The sequence below is a fragment of the Sphaerodactylus townsendi genome, linkage group LG03 (assembly GCF_021028975.2).
Source record: "Sphaerodactylus townsendi isolate TG3544 linkage group LG03, MPM_Stown_v2.3, whole genome shotgun sequence".
In the NCBI taxonomy this organism is placed as follows: domain Eukaryota; kingdom Metazoa; phylum Chordata; class Lepidosauria; order Squamata; family Sphaerodactylidae; genus Sphaerodactylus; species Sphaerodactylus townsendi.
In genome coordinates this window covers 128,543,458-128,563,429 of record NC_059427.1, presented here as the reverse complement: position 1 = coordinate 128,563,429, position 19,972 = coordinate 128,543,458, and the positions used below count along the sequence as shown (strand labels likewise).

The 19,972-nt window shown below is 51.3% G+C and overlaps 2 protein-coding genes across 5 annotated transcripts in view; one reads left to right on the top strand and one right to left on the bottom strand.

The window, feature by feature from the left end:
* Positions 1-11,704: 11,704 nt before the first annotated feature.
* LOC125430280 lies at positions 11,705-17,093 on the bottom strand. 2 transcript variants are annotated; one of them, XM_048492190.1, is made up of 3 exons: positions 16,399-17,093; positions 15,867-16,016; positions 11,705-15,017 (listed from the first exon to the last, which is right to left on the bottom strand). In XM_048492190.1, the coding sequence occupies exons 1-3, from the start codon at positions 16,623-16,625 to the stop codon at positions 13,940-13,942; spliced, it is 1,455 nt and encodes a 484-aa protein (XP_048348147.1). In that variant the 5' UTR covers positions 16,626-17,093; the 3' UTR covers positions 11,705-13,939. The 2 variants fall into 2 exon arrangements, with proteins under 2 accessions (XP_048348147.1, XP_048348148.1); XM_048492191.1 differs by having other exon boundaries at positions 16,405-17,093.
* BAHCC1 (BAH domain and coiled-coil containing 1) overlaps positions 14,234-19,972 on the top strand; it is a 118,721-nt gene continuing 112,982 nt past the window's right edge. The window contains exon 1 of one of the 3 annotated variants that reach the window (XM_048492184.1): positions 14,234-14,423. The gene's annotated coding sequence lies outside the window, so the exon portion shown is untranslated. Of the gene's footprint in view, positions 14,424-15,016; positions 15,166-15,361; positions 16,019-19,972 lie in introns of those variants that run through there. The other 2 variants (XM_048492185.1, XM_048492183.1) reach the window with 2 other exon arrangements.

Below are 19,972 nucleotides of genomic sequence, written 5' to 3'. Positions count from 1 at the left end.
TTGAGATCACAGAAACCAAAAAGAGAGACATATAGGGAAGGGAAGGGTATGGAAACAGGCGACTAGGAAGTATTAGGAGAAGGTAACAGAGTTCAAGTGCCTGCAACAATTCAGACTACGTCTTTAAACCAAATGCCTTCCAGATAGTCGATTTCAAATGACACAAATATGGATGAGAGAAATATATGCAGTCTTGAAAGATCAAACGCTTGTGTCAGAAGAGGGGGGGCGCTGCACAATTCGAGTGTCAAAATACCTTTACTTAAACTTATCAAGTGTTTGTCCCTGCCAGCCAGGCAGCCTGCACACCTCTACCGAAAGATAGATTCTTACCGGGGTGAGAATCTTACAATGTTCTTACAACGTGAGAATCATTTTTTTTTTTTTGCAATTCTGCACATGCAGGACTCAAACTGAATGAAGAAGAGTATGTTGGTTCATGGCAAGGTTATAACTGGGCAACCTTATCCGAGAATCTGTAAACAACACACACACATCCACAGAGGCGTATCTAGGGGAAATGTAGCCCAGTACAAAATCTGAGTTTTCCACCCTCTCCCACCATGACCAAACAACTTTTTTTGCACCATTATGCATCAGGTATCTGCTGTGCAGTAGGGGGAAATGTTCGTCACAAGATTTCTTGTACGGATGTATTTCCCCAAGCCCCGATTTCAATTTCCATTCTCTCCGTGCCAAGCAATACCACTTGAAGTTCGACTTTTACTTTCTTCGCTGCCAGAGTGGGAGAGATTTGCCATTAAGCACAGCTTTGCCCCAGATATCTTCCTTCCACCACCAGACTCTCCTACTCCCTTGCACTCCCCTCCCCTTCCCCCTTTTCTTTGATATTTATTATACTGATATACTGATATATCAATATAAACAGAGAAGCACTGCAAAATCACTGTCTTAAATTGCATTTGAAAACCAAAAAGTATGTGTGGGGGTGGGAGAGAAATCAGTTCTAGAACTTATACCCCTTCTTCAGCAGTGTGGTTCAGGGAATTGCTTGGCCTCTTTCTTTGTGAGTGGGGGTTGTTTTTTGAAAGGGACTACAATAACACTATAACTGCAATTTAAAGGGCTTTTTAAAAGTCCTTTATCTTGCAACTACCAGGTGTGATGAGATCTGTGCCTTTAAGAGGGAGGTGAGGGGTGGAGTTGAGAACTAGGGAAAGCACAGGCCTATTGAGACTTCAGCAAGCTGCTGTGGGGCAGGCACTGGGCTGCCTCCTTGTGAGTAAACAGAGAAGCACAAAGAGACCACACTACAGCCCCACTGCGCAAATGAGAGCCCCGAGCTAAGCATTCAATGCATAATGGGTCTTTGTGATAGAAATCACTCTTTGCCATTCATGGCTTTGTTTAAAATGATTAAAAGATGCTTTTTTAAAAAAAAATGCATAAAAGCAAATTATCATCCATATTCTGCATAATTTGAAACAGAATACTCTAAAAGGTAAACATTTTGATTTTATGTCTCAAGCTATACAATTAAGTCCTAAACAGGAGGCAGTTCCACAACCACACTGTCAGAACAGAAATGCCCATATATGTGAAATCTGGCATACTGTGAGCAAACTCAGGGTGAGGCTCAGAGTTTCCCTGAAAGTACAAGTGATCTCCAGATGACAGAGATGAGTTTCCTGGAGAAAAACTTCCCTGGAGACTATAACATTATTATATCCCCGCTGAGTTTCTTCTACCCTTCCCAGACACTGGCCCCAAATTTCCAAAAATTACCTAAACTAGTATTGGCAACCCTAATTCTGGAGCAAGAATAGGAAGGATTCCATACATAGATGTCAAACTCGCGGCGCTCCAGATGTTGTGGACTACAGTTCCCACTGGCAGGGGATGATGGGAACTGTACTCCATAACATCTGGAGGACCGCGAGTTTGACACCTGTGTGTACATCTGTGCTAGAAGATGTACACCTTAACATAACTATGGACAACTGATTTTGCACTCTTCTCCTGAATTCAGTTATCTGAACTTCTCCTGAATCCAGTTATCTGGCCACACTGTTCGACTTGAATACATGCATGACACACAAGCACCTGAAATACTATTTTGTCTGCAGGACAAACTTCTTGGTTGCCCTTCTCACGCACAGCCTGAAGGTCCTGGGTCTGCATTTACTTAATCCCAGACCTAATCCTGTAAAGAATTCCCACAGTGTTGCCTTAGAAGAAGAAAAAAAGAAGATTTTATGCAGTCTTCAATGAGTGGATCAAGAAGCTATCCCACACGGAAAAGAATGCCCAAGAGAAAGGAGAAAAGGGGATTAAAGAGACAGTCTTCAAAATTTCCAAATGTAGGACCTACCCTTAATGCACACATACACCCAGGCAGCAGCATGTGACTCACAGAGATGCAAGCATGTGACAGGAAGGCATGTGATATCATGTGACAGGAACAACCAAAGATATGATCTCACCAGTGGGAGGGGGGGTCCATGCTACAAGCACGTGCACTGAAAGACTGTCTAGTGCAGGGGTAGGGAACCTGCGGCTCTCCAGATGTTCAGGAACTACAATTCCCATCAGCCCCTTCCTGCATGGCCAATTGGCCATGCAGGAAGGGGCTGATGGGAATTGTAGTTTCTGAACATCTGGAGAGCCGCAGGTTCCCTACCCCTGGGATGAGAGTGACCAGGCCAAGCTGTGCTGATGTGAAGAGAGACCAAAATGAGACCTGGCATCCTTTCTTTCTCTATGCATGCACGGTACACAGACAGCAGATCTCTACAAAAATCAGTCTCCAAAGGCAGCTCTTTCTAGATTCATGGCCCAGCAGATGGCGCTGTGTGACCCATGTGAGAAGCATGATGACCCATGGACTGAAGACCCCCTTCTTTGGGTGGTGAAGGTAATGCAGCATCTAGCCTAGAACAGGGGTAGGGAACCTGCGGCTCTCCAGATGTTCAGGAACTACAATTCCCATCAGCCCCTACCAGCATGGCCAATTGGCCATGCTGACAGAGGCTGATGGGAATTGTAGTTCCTGAACATCTGGAGAGCCGCAGGTTCCCTACCCCTGGTCTAGAACAACAGTGTAGATGGAATAGAAGCCCTTCACAAACTCTAAGTGGTTTGAAGACTTCCGCATGAGAGAGCTCACCACTGCTCTCCTTGGGGGGGAAAGGGATAGCAACATTCTCCTCATGCTGGAATCCAGCAAAAGAATTCACCACTTTTCCAGCCCCATGAAGAGACCTGCTAGTTCCATTGTTTTTTGGAGAAAGTACCTTCAGTGTTCAAGCAGCTCCAGCACCTCTCCAGAACCAGTTTTTACTTGCCTCTTCTGCTGATAAAGCTCTAAAGAGTACTTGCGCCACCTCACTAGGGACAGTTCCAGTTCTCAGGGGACCTGGGGCAAAGTGTGTCCCCTCCCCAGCTCTGCCCTCCACCAGGCCCCCTTAGTGGTGGCGAACCTATGGCACTCCAGATGTTCATGGACTACAATTCCCATCAGCCCCTGTCAGCACGGCCAATTGGCCATGCTGGCAGGGGCTGATGGGAATTGTAGTCCATGAACACCTGGAGTGCCATAGGTTTGCCACCACTATGCTAGGCCATTGTACCTGTACATCCTTCTGCTAATCCCTTGAAAGCCCTCTTGCCACCCACGCTCACAGATCCCCACCACACCACACATGCCCTTTCCCTGGCAATGCTGAACAGTACATACAGCTGGGACATGGATGGTGGAGGGCTTGCAAGCAAGCATGTGGAGGCACGGTAGGCAGCAGGAGAGGTACATGGTCAAGTAGGTCAGCAGCAGTGGGCCCTGCCAGAAGCCCTGAGCCCTGGCAGCTCAAGGTATACTGACACTAGCCCTGCCTCAGCGCTACTGGAAGATCATTAAAAATCAACTTCGGAATCTTATCCAGTGAAATAAGACAGACCTCCATGAAATATGTTTCTTCATATTAAGTAAGAAAAGATGAGTTGTACAGTAAATCAATTTTGAGACCAGAAGTTTACAAACTCAGCAGAAGAGGCAAGATTTAACTCTGCTATTCAGCTTTAGCGTGTAGAAATATCAAAACCTAGCAATCTCAATATTGTACTCTCACTTTTCTTTTAGCAATACAATATAAACGATTGTAAACACCAGAATAGCCAGAGTATGTTTTTTAGCCTTTGCTTTCTGAATGAGTCAAGGGGTGGTGTCGGGATGGAGACTCTGATGTCAGATGGAAAGATCTGCATGTGGACTGAGTTCCTGGACTTCCCACTGGAGTGCTACCTGTCAGACCTGGAGAAGATGCTCTGTAGCCAGCAAGAATCTCCCAGCTTCTGAGCTTGTCCCAGAAGCTGTTTCAGGAATCAAGCAGTATCCCCTGAATTCCTCAGTTGGCCGAAGGAGCTTTCCTCTGCTGCAGATGAATAATGTCCTTGCAGTTCTGTTCCCACCTAATATCCCTCAGGTCCCCAGTTTTGTTTGAGCTCTGATAGTAAGGCTATTATACGCAGCTATCTGCTACCATCACCAGCCTATAGTTCCTGTGCTAGAAAGAAGCATTTCAGAGGTTGAATCCAGTGAAGAATTTCCAGTGTAGAATTTATTGACAGCAGCATCCCCAACAGCCAGTTCCAAATCCCTAGAAAATTCTGTCCCCATCTGCTGCCAGAGAGAGGGAATATTTGGGGCAGGGGAGGGGTTGGGGTGGCACAAGGGTTTGAGCAAACTATGACTTTGGCACACACACACTCAACAATGGCTCATTCCGCACATGCAGAATAATGCATTTTCAAACTGCTTTCAGTGCTCTTTGAAGCTGTGCGAAATAGCAAAATCCACTTGCAAACAGTTGTGAAAGTGGTTTGAAAACGCATTATTTTGTGTGTGCAGAAGGGGCCAGAGAGAAAAGTGAGAACTCATCCTATTGAATCGCTATTAAAGGGATGACACATGTTTTTCTCCAGCAGCTGGCAACACTAGGCTAGACAGGCAAATAGTCTGATAAAGCAGTGCTCCTCTCAACTCAGGCTTTTTTGTGCCCCTCTAACTCTGGCTCCCCAGCAGTGGTGTAGCACCAAGGGGACAGGGGGGCCCTCAATGCACTAGGCGCGTGCCGTGGCGGGGGCGTGGCGGGGGTGCAGAGTGCACGTGTGCCCTGGGCGCAGTTCGCCCTCACTCCGGCCCTGCTCCCCAGGCAACCACCTGGTCTCATCAGATCTCAGAAGCTAAGCTGGGCCACTAGGAAGGGAGACCTCCACAGAAGACTCTGCAGAGGAAGGCAAATGGCAAACCACCTCTGCTATATCACTTGCCTTCAAAACCCACACCAGGGGTTGCCATATAAGTGAACTGCAACTTGATGGCACTTGACAAATACAGATCTGAAATGAGACTGGAACTTGAACAAGTTGCTGGACCAGTGGTTTCCAACCTTATTTTCACTCACATATCCCTTGGCAACCCATTTCCCTAAAATTGTACCCCATTTTAGCAAAACTACAATGCAATTTTTAATGTACTCCCAAATACTCCAGCGTGTACCCCTGGGGGTACACATACCCCAGGTTGGGAACCACTGTGCTAGACCATACATCTCTTGAGTGTCCATTTGACCAAAAGAAGATACCAGGTTGCATCCTACCACTATATCCTACTACTCCATTGAACAAAGCTTGAAGCCCTCTTCCAGCCTTCTTCCAACTTAAGTGGCTTGTTCACCAAATAAAGAGCCACTTATATTGGAGGAAGGCTTCCAACCTTGAGGAAAGCTGTTAGAATTGCCAACAGCAACGTGGAGCTTGGATTTCTCTTGATATTACACCTGATCTCCAGACTACAACGTTCGGTTTCCATGGAGAAAATGGCAGCATTGGAGGGCAGACTCCTATGGCTTCACATCTCTGCTGAGCTTCCTCGCCATCCCAAAATTCACCCTCTCCTGGCTCCACCCCCATATCTTCTGGAATTTCCCAACTTGGAGTTGGCAGTCTTAATGGAAGGTTTGGATCCACCCCAGTATTCCCATAGAAGGAAAACAAAGACATACAGTTTTGGAAATTGGAAGTTGTGAGAGAAATTCTGGGGAATTTGTTCTAGAATATATGACTAGACCTCTGGGCAACTCTGTGAAGCAGACAGAAACCCCTAACCTTCCCTTCATCTTAATTCCTTGTCACGATGGGCAAGTTCCTCCCAGTGCAATCTGGAATTAATCCAGGAAAACTAGATGAATCACCTAGCTGTCTACTGGATATCTGTATATTAATTCAGATCTCCTGGACTGATTCAGGACTGAACTTCTGGATTGGAAGCCTCAGGTTCTAAAGATATCTTCAGTCATGTCGGGGCTTAGAAGCCTTGGAACCTGCTGTATCTCCATCAAACAGTTCTGACTGTCATGGCCTACAAGAACTAAGCGGAGATGATTTGCAGGGAGAATGTTGTCCACAATAGGAACGACATAAGACCCTTTATATCAAGGGAGAGCGGGCTAGAAGAGGCAGAGGACGCCAGGAAACCTCCAGGTTTCAGGACACGTTCTATGATTCCAAAGAATACACAAAAGACCTAGAGGTTTCTAGATTGGCCTGTGTCCTTTTGAATTTTTGCAGGCTCCATTTCAGGTCTGGCTTTTCTCATCAGAGGCCCCAGTTGGGTCTCAAAAAAGGACAAGGGACGGCTCATTTGCACATGTTATTTTATTTAAATACCGGTATATGCTTTTCACTACCAATGAACTTTGTCTAGTACAGAAATTGATCTTAAAAAATGAATCCACCTGTCAATCAGATGAGCTAAACCCATTGAAGACCTGTCTCAGGATTACCCAGTTTGCAACTAAGCCAAAAAGTATTCTACATATGCACAGCCCAAGATGACGTCTGATTCATAATATTGATTACTGATCTGAACTCTGGGTTTTTTAAAATAAAAAAATAAGTCACTAGCCAAGGAAAGTCTTTGAAGGCATTCAAATAGGACTTTTTTTTAGCAGTAGCATATAGTGGGGGGGGGGGGGGGGGGGCTATAGCTCACACTGGGCTATCTCTAGTATCTCTAGCATCCCCAGTATCCCTAGTCAAAAGGATCTAGTGTCCCCAGTATCTCTAGTCAAAAGGATCAAGCATTTGATGAGTTGAAAGACAATTGTGTGGGATCCTGGATAGCAAATGTAGGAAATACTGACCTTGACAGATGAATGGTCTAATTGCACGCAAAGGAATGTCTTGTGCTCATGTAATGTTAGAGGCATGCACAATATCCTCATCAGTACTATGTGTCCTATATGTTTACAGAGTTTACCTTGTCATTCCCCAAAGTTTTGGAAACTTAGTGCTCGTGAGTATGACATGACTAAGGGGATAATGTGATTGTCTACCTGCCCTAGCCCTGACGGCAGTAACAGATGTCTCTGTTACCAGAGCCAGTGTGTTGTGGTGGACTAGGGTCTGCGATATCTATGCACAAATCCCTGCTCTGCCACGGAAAACCATTAGGGGATCCTGGACAGGTCACTCACTCTCAGTCTGACCTTCCTTGCAGGTTTGTTGCAAAGCTGAAATGGAGGAGAGAATAATTATACAACCTGCTTTGGGTCCCCAGTGGGGAGAAAGACAGAGTATAAACAAAGTAAATAAAGTATTACAGTTTTGATTTCTTAAAATGCAAGATGGATATGACTAGGAACAATTCTGAGAAGTTATTTCATTACTCAAATGGATGGGCACCAGAAACATAGAATGCAATGGGGCCATGTCCTCCCCATCTTCACAGCAGAAGGCTGCAATAATCTGTAAAACAAAGGTCTACAGCCCTCACCTTTCTTTATCCTTCTAAAGTTCCCTGGATCAACAATCTCTCTTTTCAGATGGTTTACTGTAAAGCAAAACCCAAAAACTTAAACCCAAACAAAAAATTTCTTCCTATGCACTTGGCTCTGATTAAGGACAACACAACATCACACAGGCTGTGCTGTGAGATGGCAGATCTAGGTTCAGTTCATTATTCTAACAGATTCCCAAGTAACTTTAACTATACCATCCCACCGAAAGACAATTCATCCGCTGCCATGGTTTCCCACTCCAACCCTCCCCCCCCCCCGCCCCAAATACCAAGCCAGGCCCGGCCTAACAGCAGTGGCAAGTTACCCACTGCCCTCCCAGGCCCGACACCAGCCCTCCCAAGGCCCCTCCAACCTCGCCTCAAACACCAAGGGACTATTCTCTACTCTGGAACCATGGTACTCTCTTCTTCCAGAAATGCTCCTGACCAAACTTAGATTTTTCAGTGGGGAAGGGTATAGTAACTTAGGGTATATCTAGATTAAACTGGGGTGGAGGGAGTGGGGTATATCTAGATTAATTTAGGGTATATCTAAATTAAACTGGGGTGGAAGGAGTGAGAGGTCAGAAAACTGTTTAAATCTAGGTTGTGAACTTTTACACTGAAGTTAAGAGGATGGAAGTCTCAACATTAGAGCTCTGGAGCTCTGTGAATGGGAATGGAGTCCAAACCGCTCTCTAAAAGAGTTAGCATGATGTAGTGGTTAAGAGCAGGTGGATTCTAATCTGGAGAACTGGGTTTGATTCCCCACTCCTCCACCTGGCAGAAGCTTGTCTGGTGAACCAGATGTGTTTCCACACTCCTACATTCCTGCTGGGTGACCTTGGGCTAATCACAGTTCTTTGGAACTCTGTCAGCCCCACCTACCTCACGGGGTGTTTGTTGTGGGAGGGGGGAAGGGAAAGGAGCTTGTCAGCCACCTTGAGACTCCTTACAGGAAAGGTGGGGGTATGCATCAACACCCTCCTCCACCTCCTCCTCCTCCTCTTCTTTCTTCTTCTTCTTCTTCTTGAATGAGCAGCTTACTGAGATCAAATCAAGTTGCTCAGTAGCTCAGTTCAGAGTCCTGTGAATCTTAAGTAATGTAGAAACACTTTTGGGGGTGGGTGCGAGGGGAGGAGAGATGTTCAACATTAGAGCAGATATTTGAGCAGGGCTGGCCCAGCTTTTTGGGCTGCCTCAAGAGGTGGACCCATGGCCTATGAGGAGGAATGACTTTACGCTCATGCTCATGGACGTAGGTAAGGGGGGGGTCCCCCCCCCTTCATGTCCGAAGCTCCGCCCACCCATTTGTGGGTTTTTAAAACATTTTAGTGCTTTTTCGGTTTTTGGCCTGCAGGGGGCGCAATGTTTGGGCTAGCAGCACCAAACTTTCAGGGATTGTTTGGGAGACTCTCCTGATGATATCACCCGGGTTTGGTGAGGTTTGGTTCAGGGGGTCCAAAGTTATGGACTCCCAAAGGGGGTGCCCCCATCCTCCATTGTTTTCAATGGGAGCTAATAGAAGATGGGGGCTACACCTTTGAGGGTGCATAACTTTGGACATCCTGAACCAAACTTCACCAAACCTGGGATGTACTATCATGAGAGTCTCTTATTGATACCACCCAGGTTTTGTGACGTTTGGTCCAGGGAGTCAAAACCTATGGACTCCCAAAGGGGGTGCCCCCATCCCCCATTGTTTCCAATGGGAGGTAATAGGAGATGGGGGCTACACCTTTGAGGGTCCATAACTTTGGACCCCCTGAATCAAACTTCACCAAACCTGGTGAAGAGACTCCTAAAGATACCCTGAAAGTTAGGTGCTTCTAGCTTAACAATTGCACCCCTGACAGCAGGCACCCCCCCAAATTTCCCCAGATTCTCCTTTTAAATCCACCCCCTTCGGCATGGATTTAAAGGGAGAATCTGAGGTCCTCAGTTTAGAAGAAGAAGAGTTTGGATTTATATCCCCCTTTTCTCTCCTGTAGGAGACTCAAAGGGGCTTACAATCTCCTTGCCCTTGCTCCCTCACAACAAACACCCAGTGAGGTGGGTGGGGCTGAGAGAGCTCCGAAAAGCTGTGACTAGACCAAGGTCACCCAGCTGGCGTGTGTGGGAGTGCACAGGCTAATCTGAATTCCCCAGATAAGCCTCCACAGCTCAAGTGGCAGAGCAGGGAATCAAACCCGGTTCCTCCAGATTAGAATGCACCTGCTCTTAGCCACTACGCCACATTGAAAGTGATGCTGTTTCAGAGTGGGGGATAATCCACCCCAAAACAGCATCACTTTCAATATTGTTTAACTAGGGACCCCAGATTCTCCCTTTAAGGTGGATTTAAAAGGAGAATTTGGGCTCTCTAGTTTAAACACCATTGAAAGTGATGCTGTTTTGGGGTGGATTCCAGTATCACAGCAGCTGCCGGGGGGGGAGGGGGGGCACAAAACTCAGATTTTGCACCAGGCTCCATTTTTCCTCTATGCCTCTGCCCAGAGGGGAGGGCAGGGGAGTCTGCCATCCCCGACCTCGGAGAACTACATTTATAAGCGCTAGGCCAGGGGCGGGGCTTGGAGAGGTATGGCCATGCCCTGGGGCGGGTGGGGGTGTGGCCCCACCCCTGAACCCCCCCCCCATAAAAAATCTATACCTACGTCCCTGCTCATGCTACTGCATGCCCTGGAGCTGGATGACAAGGGAACCAGTGTGTGGAGGAGGATGCCTTGCTGCAGGCTCCAAGGTGAAATTGCACAAATGTCCTCCCACCAATGTCGCGTCAGGTCCCAGGAGCTATGGAGACTTTCTGCAGGTAACTGGATCATGGCCGCAGTGGTAAGAGTGGCAAGACAATATGTTGCTCCAGGGCATACCATGGATGGGCTTCTCAGCCTGCCTTAGACCCATCAGGCACAAATCATGCCCATCTCTACCTGCCAACATGGGGCAGCAAGTGAACACTAGGGTTCTTTGCGTGGCAAACTGGTCTTATATTTGAATGGTGACTGATATTAACAGAGAACAGTTCTAAAGACAGATTTCATCTGCAGAGCAAAACGCACATTACAATATCCATGCAGAGGAAACCAGGTGAGGAAATATTATCAGGGGTTTTTTTGCCTTGGTTGCTATTTGTCCTGAAACTCACATTCTTCTCCCTGTGGGTAGGAATTCAAGGTGCAGCCCAGTCTGGGATGTTTGCCTCTCTGGGGATCCCCACAGTGTTCTGAACGTGCTCTGCCTGTGCTTCAGCAGCTGCTGAACCAATCGATCCTAACGCTGCTTCCATGGGAGGCTCGTGAAGTGCTCAGACAAAACAGCACAGAAGGCAAAGCTGATAGACAGACATGCTACTGGTATAAGTTCAAGTTTTTTAAAAAAACTTCTTAACAGTCCAATAAATTCTGTCTGCTTATGTCAGGCATACACCGCTTGTGACCTGCCAAGCCCAAACCAGCCCATGTATGGTAGCCTGCCAGTTGTTTGTCACCCTTTCCTGTTTTACAGCCCCAGGCAGGCAAGAAAACCAGGTGGCTTATTCAGCCTCCTGTGGACTGCCATTCTTGGCTAGTAGGTAACATTGGCTGTACAAACTGTACTGGCCTTAGCAGGCTGATGTGGTGAAGAACAGACAAGCCAACAACCAAAATATGGAGGAGGAGGAGGAGGAGGAGTTTGAATTGATATCCCCTTTTCTGTCCTATAAGGAGACTCAAAGGAGCTTTAAATATTCTTTTTGCCCCCCCCCTCCACAACAAACACCCTGTGAGGTAGGTGGGGCTGAGAGAGCTCCAAAGAACTGTGACTAGCCCAAGGTCACCCAGCTGGCATGTGTTGGAGTGCACAAGCTAATCTGGTTCACCAGAGAAGCCTCCACAGCTCATGTGGAATAATAGGGAAGCAAACCCGGTTCTCCAGATTAGAGAGCACCTGCTCTTAACCACTACACCACACTGGCTCTCTTAGCACAGAGTAGTTTTAATGTGAGGGGGGGGGGTGGTCCTAGTCATAAGTTCCAAACCTGAGCCTAGCATCTCTCACTTTTGAAATTCAGCCCTGCATGGAATTCTTCTGTCTGTTAAGATCCTCCAGGCTGTTCAAGTACCCTCTGGTTCTTGCATACAGTTAGGTTTACTTTGATGACAATCTAGGACAGTGGTGGCGAGCCTATGGCACGCATGCCAGAGGTGGCACTCAGAGCCCTCTTTGTGGGCACACACACTGTCACCCCAGTTTGGGCACTTGGCAGTGGCATAGTGCCAAGGGGGCGAGAGGTGCCCAACACACTGGGTGCAGGCCCCTGCGGGGGCGTGGCAAGGGCATTCTGGGGGTGTGGTGGTGGTGTTTCAGGGTGTTAAGAGAGAATTCCAGGACAGGGCAGGGGCAGACGGGGGCGTGGCAGGGGCACAGGGCGCACACGTGCCCCGGGTGCAGTTTCCTCTTGCTCCACCCTGGCACTCGGTCTCTAAAAGGTTTGCCATCACTGATCTAGGACAATGAAGGAGAGAGAGTCTTGCAGCATGACAGTCTAGGACACCGCCAGTATGGTGTGGTGATGCAGTTGAGTCAGGTATGATTTGCAGAGGAATTCTAGCTGTTAAAACTGGATCATAAGAAATCCTGAGATGATGAGTTTCCACAGCTCTGTGATAAAAAGCAGGCGAGAAGTAAAACAGAAGATGAACCTGAAAAGCCAAGGGGCCGAATGGGAGTCCATTGTGATAGGCCTGGAGGTGCAAGGCAAGACCCACAAGGCAGGAGAGGAAAGAGGCAGCTAGGCAAAGCACTCAAAGTCAAGGAGAAGGGAAGTGAGGCTGAGGATTGACGGATGGTAGATTGAAGGGTGATTTGCACAGGCTCTGCTCACAGAAAAGTGCAGAGAGGCTGGGTAGAGCAATCCTCATGCGTTGTAAAATCTCTGATAATAGAAGTGGAATGATCCTGATGTTGTGCCAGCGTGGAGTGTAGTAATTAAGAGCAAGTGGACTGTAATCTGGAGGGCTGGATTTGTTCTCCCCGCTCCTACACATGAAGCCTGCTTGGTGACCTTGAGCTAGTGACAGTTCTTCAGAACTCTCTCAGCCCCGATGTATTGTTGAAGGCTTTCGCAGCCAGATTCAACTGGTTGTTGTGGGTTTTCCGGGTTGTGTGGCCATGGTCTGGTAGATCTTGTTCCTAACAACCATGGCCACATAGTTCAGAACCCCCTCAACAACCAGCCTCTCAGCCCCACCTACCTTGCAGAGTGTCTGTTGCAGGGAAACGAAGGAGTTTATAAGTCGCTTTGAGACAGTATGTTTGAGAAAAGTCGGTATAAATCCAAACTCTTATTCTTCTTGATAATTGCTGGAGAATACTACAAACTCACATATATCTTTGATGTCCTTTTGGTCCTAAAATCTTGCCAGCAGCGACCAACCGGGTACCTCGCTGACTGCCTGGCTGTGGAACAATTTATCTAGAATTTGTTAGCACTCATCCAAAGCATGCAGGCGCAATATTTCAGTCCAAGCAGCTGGTATTTATGGAGTTCCATATAATATTTTGCAGCTCAGTTTCCTAATTCTCACTTGAAGCCTAGAAGTGGATTTAAATTAAAAATCAGAAACATTCAGTCCAATTGAATGAAAAGAGTTACTCTCTGATTTGTATCTGGTGGAACTCCCTGCTACAAGATGGGGCTGTTGCTAAAAAACGTGTTACAATCCATATAAAGGTAACCAAAGAATTGTATTGGCTGACTGAATGGTTGAAGTTCATGTTGCTGGTCCTGTGCCAGGAAATCTCCCTCTTCAAAGCTAAGTTTCACTTCAAGGGGTCAGGGAGATAGTCCTATTTCCCCTTTTGCCTCCACTTCTTTTGAAAGGAAGGAACTTTGCGCTGGAGTGGTGGCCACTGCAGCTGGCAAAGCAAGGCCCCAGGGGGTTGAGACGGAACAAGGGTTTAGAGGGCAGCAAGCAGTAGAGCTGGATTAACCCATATTTTAAGTACACTGGAGAGCAGGACCTTATCTAGATTGAAGCCTCCCCTCCCCCCCAATGCAATGACTGGAGGGTGCCTTTGTGCTGGGAGGGCTCTTCTCCCTTTCCCTGCAGCATAACTGGTGTCCTCTTTTCTTTTCTTTTCTACTTTATAGGCAAGGAAAGGTTATGGGTCGCCTTGCCCTATAGCAGGTAAAAGGACAAGCCATCCATTCCCTTCTCCTAGGTAAAAGCAGAGCTTTTGAAGAGGACCGGGCATTCCTTCCAACCCTTGCTTCCTCAAGTCTTCCTCGAGAAGGACTGGGGGATGGGGGGAGCCCTCACCTTGGGCCCACTCTTGAGCCCTAAGAAAGAGTCCCGTCTTAATCAATGTCGCCAGGAACTCCAGCCAAATGCCCCTGGCGGTGGGTCTCTGAACGGTGCCTTCCCCGCATGGGGGGGCAAGATGGAAGTCGGCAGGACCAAGTGTGGGGAGAGGGTCGCCGGCAGGGACTCGCGGCTGGGAGGGCGCCTCGCGAAACCGGCGGCTTCCCCGGTGCAAATACTCCCGAGGAGACGGGGGTTCTGCTCCCTGCCCCTCTGAAGGGAGAGCGGGCTCCTCTCCCAGGCAGGGTCCCGATCCGGAGGGCCATTGTTCCGTCTGAGGCCAGGTAACCGCCGGGGAATTTGTAAACTTGTAGCAGAAAGAAAGGGGTGGGGGGGGGGGGCTTTCAAGTCGACTGCTGGAGCTCGGGACACCGTAACACCCACCCGCCCCCACGCCACCTTTCCAACACAGGCACTCTGGTGGGTGAAACCGGGGGGGGGGGGAGGGGGAGGAATGAATGGCCAGGATCTGCTCCGCGCAACACGCGCCCAGCCTGGGCAGAAGTGAGCGGGGAGCTGCGACGCGGCGTTCCTTCTTCTTCGTGTTGTTTGAAAAGGTTGCAAGGCCGGGATTTCCTCGGCGCGCCTCCCCCTCCCCCGGCCTGGCCTTTGCAGCTGCACCGGGAAGGAACCGCTCTTGGTCTTGATCCCAACAGATCCTGCCGGGGCTCCTTCCTCCCCCCCCCCCCCCCCCCCCCCCGTAGCAGCTCTTCTTCCCCTTCCCCTTCAGCAGAGCCAGGCAGGTCTTTTCTGTTTTGCAACCGAGCGGAATGTCGCCGGGGTGGAAAATGCCGAACTCAGACTTCCCGTTTTGTCCATGACGATTATTTTTGTGCAGGTCCCAAAAAGCTGGTGGTGCAACCGCGGGAGGCAGTGGCCTTTTTAAAATACACACACACACACACACGAGAGAGAGAGAGAGAGAGAGAGAGAGAGAGAGAGAGAGAGAGAGCAGGAGGTTCCGATTGTATCTCTGGGGCCGGGAGGAAAATGCAAGTCTGCACTAAAAAGCACAAGCCCAATCAGGTAAGTCCCGCCAGCCCCAGGCGCAGATTCGGAGCGGGGGCGGGGGCGAAGACCCCCCCCCCCGGCTCCCCCAACACATGCAGGGATCGCGAGAAGGGAAATGCATAAACGGGTCGGGTCGCATTTGCCTCGGGAGGCGACGTCGTACCGCTCCCCTTCACGCACCCACCGCTCAGTCAACAAGGGGGGGAAACCTTTTCTCTCTCCGGCCCCCCCTTCCCTCGCCCCCAAACCCTGGAAAAAAAGGGGGGGAGCGCGAGCGGCGGCCACGGCGTGGCACAAGTGGGGAAAAGAGATTAGATTTCGCTTCTCTCTCATCAATTTTCTGCTTAATGTCACTGGTCTCCATTGTGGGAGAGGGAGGCACGTCATCCGGCCATAAATTTGAGATTATAGAGCCTCCAGCTCCGTCTTGGTGCCCTAATTGAATGGATTTACTCCACGCGGGCAGGCAGGTAGGGGGACCGCGGCGCTAGATCCGAAGAGGCGCAGCCGGCCTCACCGAGCCCAGCCGCGCAGCCACCGGGATCCGGGCCCTCGACCCCGACGGCGGGGGGGGGAGGGGGAAACCCTGGGATCTGGACGCGTGCACCGGCGGAAAAAATACCCCCCCCCCCTTCCCGGTCTCCAGTTTCCGCTTTCCAGAGACAGACAAACAGGCAGCCCAAGAGCTCCAAGGGAAGCGGAGAGAAAATCCTCACCTGTCTTCTAGCAGAGGCGTTTTCCAGCCCGGGACTTGTTTTGAGAGGGGGGGCCGCATTATTTTTCCCCAGTGGAGTGGATTGCCCCCCTTTTTTGGGTTGTTGTTTCTGCGGTTTGTCAAACAGAACTTGACCCAGGAAAGCAGCGATCTGTAAGTAATGGTTTTGTCACGATTTTGTTCTCATTGTTTGCGTTTGTGAAGCCTCTCTCTGTGTCCCCCGCCCCCGGTCCCTCCTCGGAAAGCGATTGCCTTCTTGTCGATCCCCTCCTCGAATTGCCACGTTCGTGGGATTTTAGTTCCGGAGCCACAAAAACGTGGTCTCTTTCTCTCTCTCTGACTTAAGCCGCCCTCGGAGGAAAGAACCGGGCCATGCGCCTCTCCCGGGGCGACTGTTCCTTCGGGCTCCCACCTTGCACCTCCAGAAGGTTCTTGGAAATACATCCCCCCGGCCATCCCGAAGCCCTTCTCCAAATTCAGACCACCAAGGGTATCCCCCCCCCCCCGCAAAAGAAACCTCTCCCCAAACCCACCCGTACAGAATTCGCGCTGGGATTTTTCCCCACTGCCCGGAAACTTTGTTCCCGTGTCTGCAGGGCGCCGTTCCGCCCTCGTCAGCCTGTTTACACGGAGCAAAAGGCCGGTCTGGATCTCGCCTCCTCTCTCGGTGTAAACTTTGTAAAAACGGGGCCTCGAAGAGCCTGCTTTTGGCAAGCCGAGCTGGCCCCTGGCTGCGCTCTCGCCTCGCTTCCCTCGACATGCATGAAAGCTCCCCGTCTGGCTGGCTGCGGCGCGTCCGCTCGGAGGCCCCTTTCTTTCCCCGAAGACTTCTCCAAGCGGCCCCTTTTATCCCCCGCGCGGAAAGGTTGGCGGCACCCAGGCCCACACGCCGAGACACGCGTCGCCGCCTCCTTCGCCGGTCCGTTTGGCCCTCGAAACAATCCAGCCCTGCGGCGGCTCCACGATCGCGGCAGGAAGACGGCGTTGGCCACGGCGCCCGGGCACCCGAGCACCTCGCCCGAGCCCAGCGACCCGCTCAGCCGGCTTCCGCCGACGCGCTTCCCCGTCTCTACTGCTCCAGGCGCCGCCAGGCTTTGCAAGGCCGTGCTCGACTCTCCCTCCTCGTCCCCGCTCTTCTGCTCTCTTTCCCGCGAGTAGCACAAAAGGGGTGGAAAAGACATGGAAAGGGATCCGTGCATCGGAGGGGGCCGAACCCCCACCCCCCACTCCCCCTGGTCGAGCTGCAGACACACACACACACACACACACACACACACACAGAGGGGGACCCCTGCAGTGTGAACTTTTCGGAGGGCAGTCCGTCTCTCTCGCCCTTCGGGCCCGCACGTTTCAAACTCTCCCTTGTTCCTTTTCTCTTGTTTCTCTCCTTTCTCTCTCTCTTCCCCCCCCCCCCCAGCCGGTCTTTCCAATCGCATTATCTCTCCCGCCCCCGACGCTCCGCTTCCCATCGACGCCTTTCCACATTCGGTATAGTGGTTCCAGTAAAGGGATAGATTTAGGTAACGATTTTTAATTAAAGGGATCGACTTTCCTGTTAACAAAAGAGGTCGGGGCGAGCGAGGCGGGAGCTCCAGCGCGGCCCGGCCGGAGGAGGCTTCGCAGCGGGTCGGGGCAGCCGAAAAGAGGCCGGGTCGGCGGGGCTTTCCTTGCCGGCGCCAAAGTCCCGGGATGGCGAGGCCCCCGCCCGCCGCCGCCACGAGGAGCCGAGCCCAGGCCCGGGAGCTTTGCAGCCGCCAGCGCCGCCGCTTTCCCGGCTCCTAATATTGTTACGGTGGGGGGGGGGGCACCCACCATCTGCACCCCCTCGTCGCCCACCCGGCCGGGGCACCGGCAGGGAGGGAATCCGAGAGCGATTCGTCTCCAGGTCCTCCACCACGGCTCAGGCGTCGCTCCCAAGGCGAGCAGGGCGGGACAATCCAGGCTCTCTCCCGCTGCCCCTTGCTCCCGCCCCGCGGAGCCCCGGCCAGGGAACGCGGGGGGGGGGGGGCGCTCGGACCGGGCCAGGCCCCCGCAGGGTAGAGGAGGGCGGGAAAGAGGGGGCGAAGATGGCCAGCCGGCCGGCCAGAAGGTTGGAGGGAGCCAGGCCAGTCTGGGCCTAGCTGCAGGAGGAAGAGGAGGAGGGGGGGGGGGATTGTCGAGTTGGATGTAACCTGGGAGCCCGGGCAGAGGCCGCCCGGCCAGTCCCAGACAGCGCCCCTTCTAGGGTAGGCGGAGGGTTTGCAGCAGGAAACGGGGAGCCCTGTTTGGGCAGGGGGGCGGGGGAAGGATTGGAGCAAATTGAGAAACCAAACGGGGGGAAACAAACCCCTTCCTCGGTTGCTTCAGGGAGGACGGGGCTGTTCCCCGATGGCCCTCCCCCTGGCAAAAATCTTGCGATCCCTTTCCGACCCAATGTTATGTCTGGGGGATCAGCTTTGCCCCCCACCCCCAGTCCTAATTCCAGCGGCATTTCCAGAAGGGTGCCCGGGTAAAATAACTGTGTTCTCCATCCTGGCGGGAAGGTGGACGGGAGCAAGAAGTTGTTCTCTGCCCTGAACGTTGCGTGGGATCGGGTCCCCCGACCGAGTCGCAGACGCTCTTTGGTCCATGGATTATTGGGGGGGGGGGGGTTCTAGACAGAGATTATTGGGAACGGGCTCTGTCCCTTGGCGGGGGGGGGGACCATGGGGGAACTCGGAAAGCCAGCAGCGGATCCAAGAGCTGCGTCTGAATGGTGCCCTCGCCGCTGAAACGGAAGAAACAGCCGCGGTTAAAAATAATGACCCCCGCATTGTTACAATGCTGGATTCAGGAGGGGGGTTCAATCTGTAAATGGGGCCGGGAGGCGCGTTTAAATAGAAGATACAATCCAGGGTTTTTTATTTTTTAAAAAAGGGGTCCTTAAAAACCCCTCTCTTCCGCGATTCGACCATATTGATCTCTCAAAGAAATAATGCTAATAACGCCTAGAGCTTTGGCCGGGCTGGGGGGGGGGGGGCTGCGCAGGCGCGCGCCAGCAGCACCCACCGTCTTCCAGTGGCTTTTTCGTCTTTCACCAGCAATCCGGTGCAACCCCTCGCTGCTGTTTTTTATTAAGAGAGCCGTGAAGTTAAGAGTGTTAAAAATTGCTTGGGGTAGACCGGGCGGGGGGGGGGGGGGGGTAGAATAAAAACAGGGATATGATGTCAGCAGTCCTGCTAGGAGCTCTTGGCCGGCTTCCTTCGGGTCATTCTGGGCATTGTGTTTCAAACTATCTTCCCCCCCGGTATTTTTTTAAAGATTCCGAGAGATCCAGTTTAAAGTGGGAGAACCAAAGAGCCTGCGGGAAGAACATCCTGCTCGGCCCTCCAGGCCCATCACTTTGTGGGTTCGGGTCCTGGTTGGTTTGCACTGATTCTTAAAGGCACCTCAGAGGTGGAAGGTTGAGTCTGCCTCGGTCTCCAGGGGGAGCGGGGGGGGGAGGTGCTTTCATTGGGAACGTCGCCTACCCCCCCCCCCCGCTCCCCATCGATCTCTTTCCTCTAGGATGGAAAGAAGCCGGCCTGCTGCACCTCTGCCCGGACCCCACCGCAGAGAACCATTTCGAACCGCTTAAAAGAGGGGAGAAGGAACGGGGGTCCTCCGGGGGCTCCCTTCCCCATGCGGTAAAATAAAAAGGCCGCTGGAATTCTGCAGGGCCGGAGCCCCCCCCCCCCCCCCCCCGCAGTAGGTAACATCCTGGTTGGAAAAGTGGAGCCTTCGCTCTTCCACACCCCCAACAAAAAAAACTCCAGGGCCTTCCCTTTGCATAACAATGAAAGCAGTTAAGCCTCACCAGCCACATTCTCCTCTGCTCCTCTTCCACTTAAACCCGGAGGGAAGCAGGCAGGGACGGAGAGGGCTTCGGTTCCCTTCCAGCAGTAAGTCCATCGAGGCCGCCCCGGACGACCGTCGGAATCCAGCATCTTTCTCTTCCCCGCACACCCAACCAGTTTCCCCGCGTTTCCCCAACCTCCCTGTGCGCGTGTGGTATATTTCGCTCCGTGCTCCCCCTCTGGCCCAGCCTCCCCACCCGGCTGGCCCCATTCAGCCTAAACGGGGGTCCTGGGGTGCCTTGAGAAGTTTCCG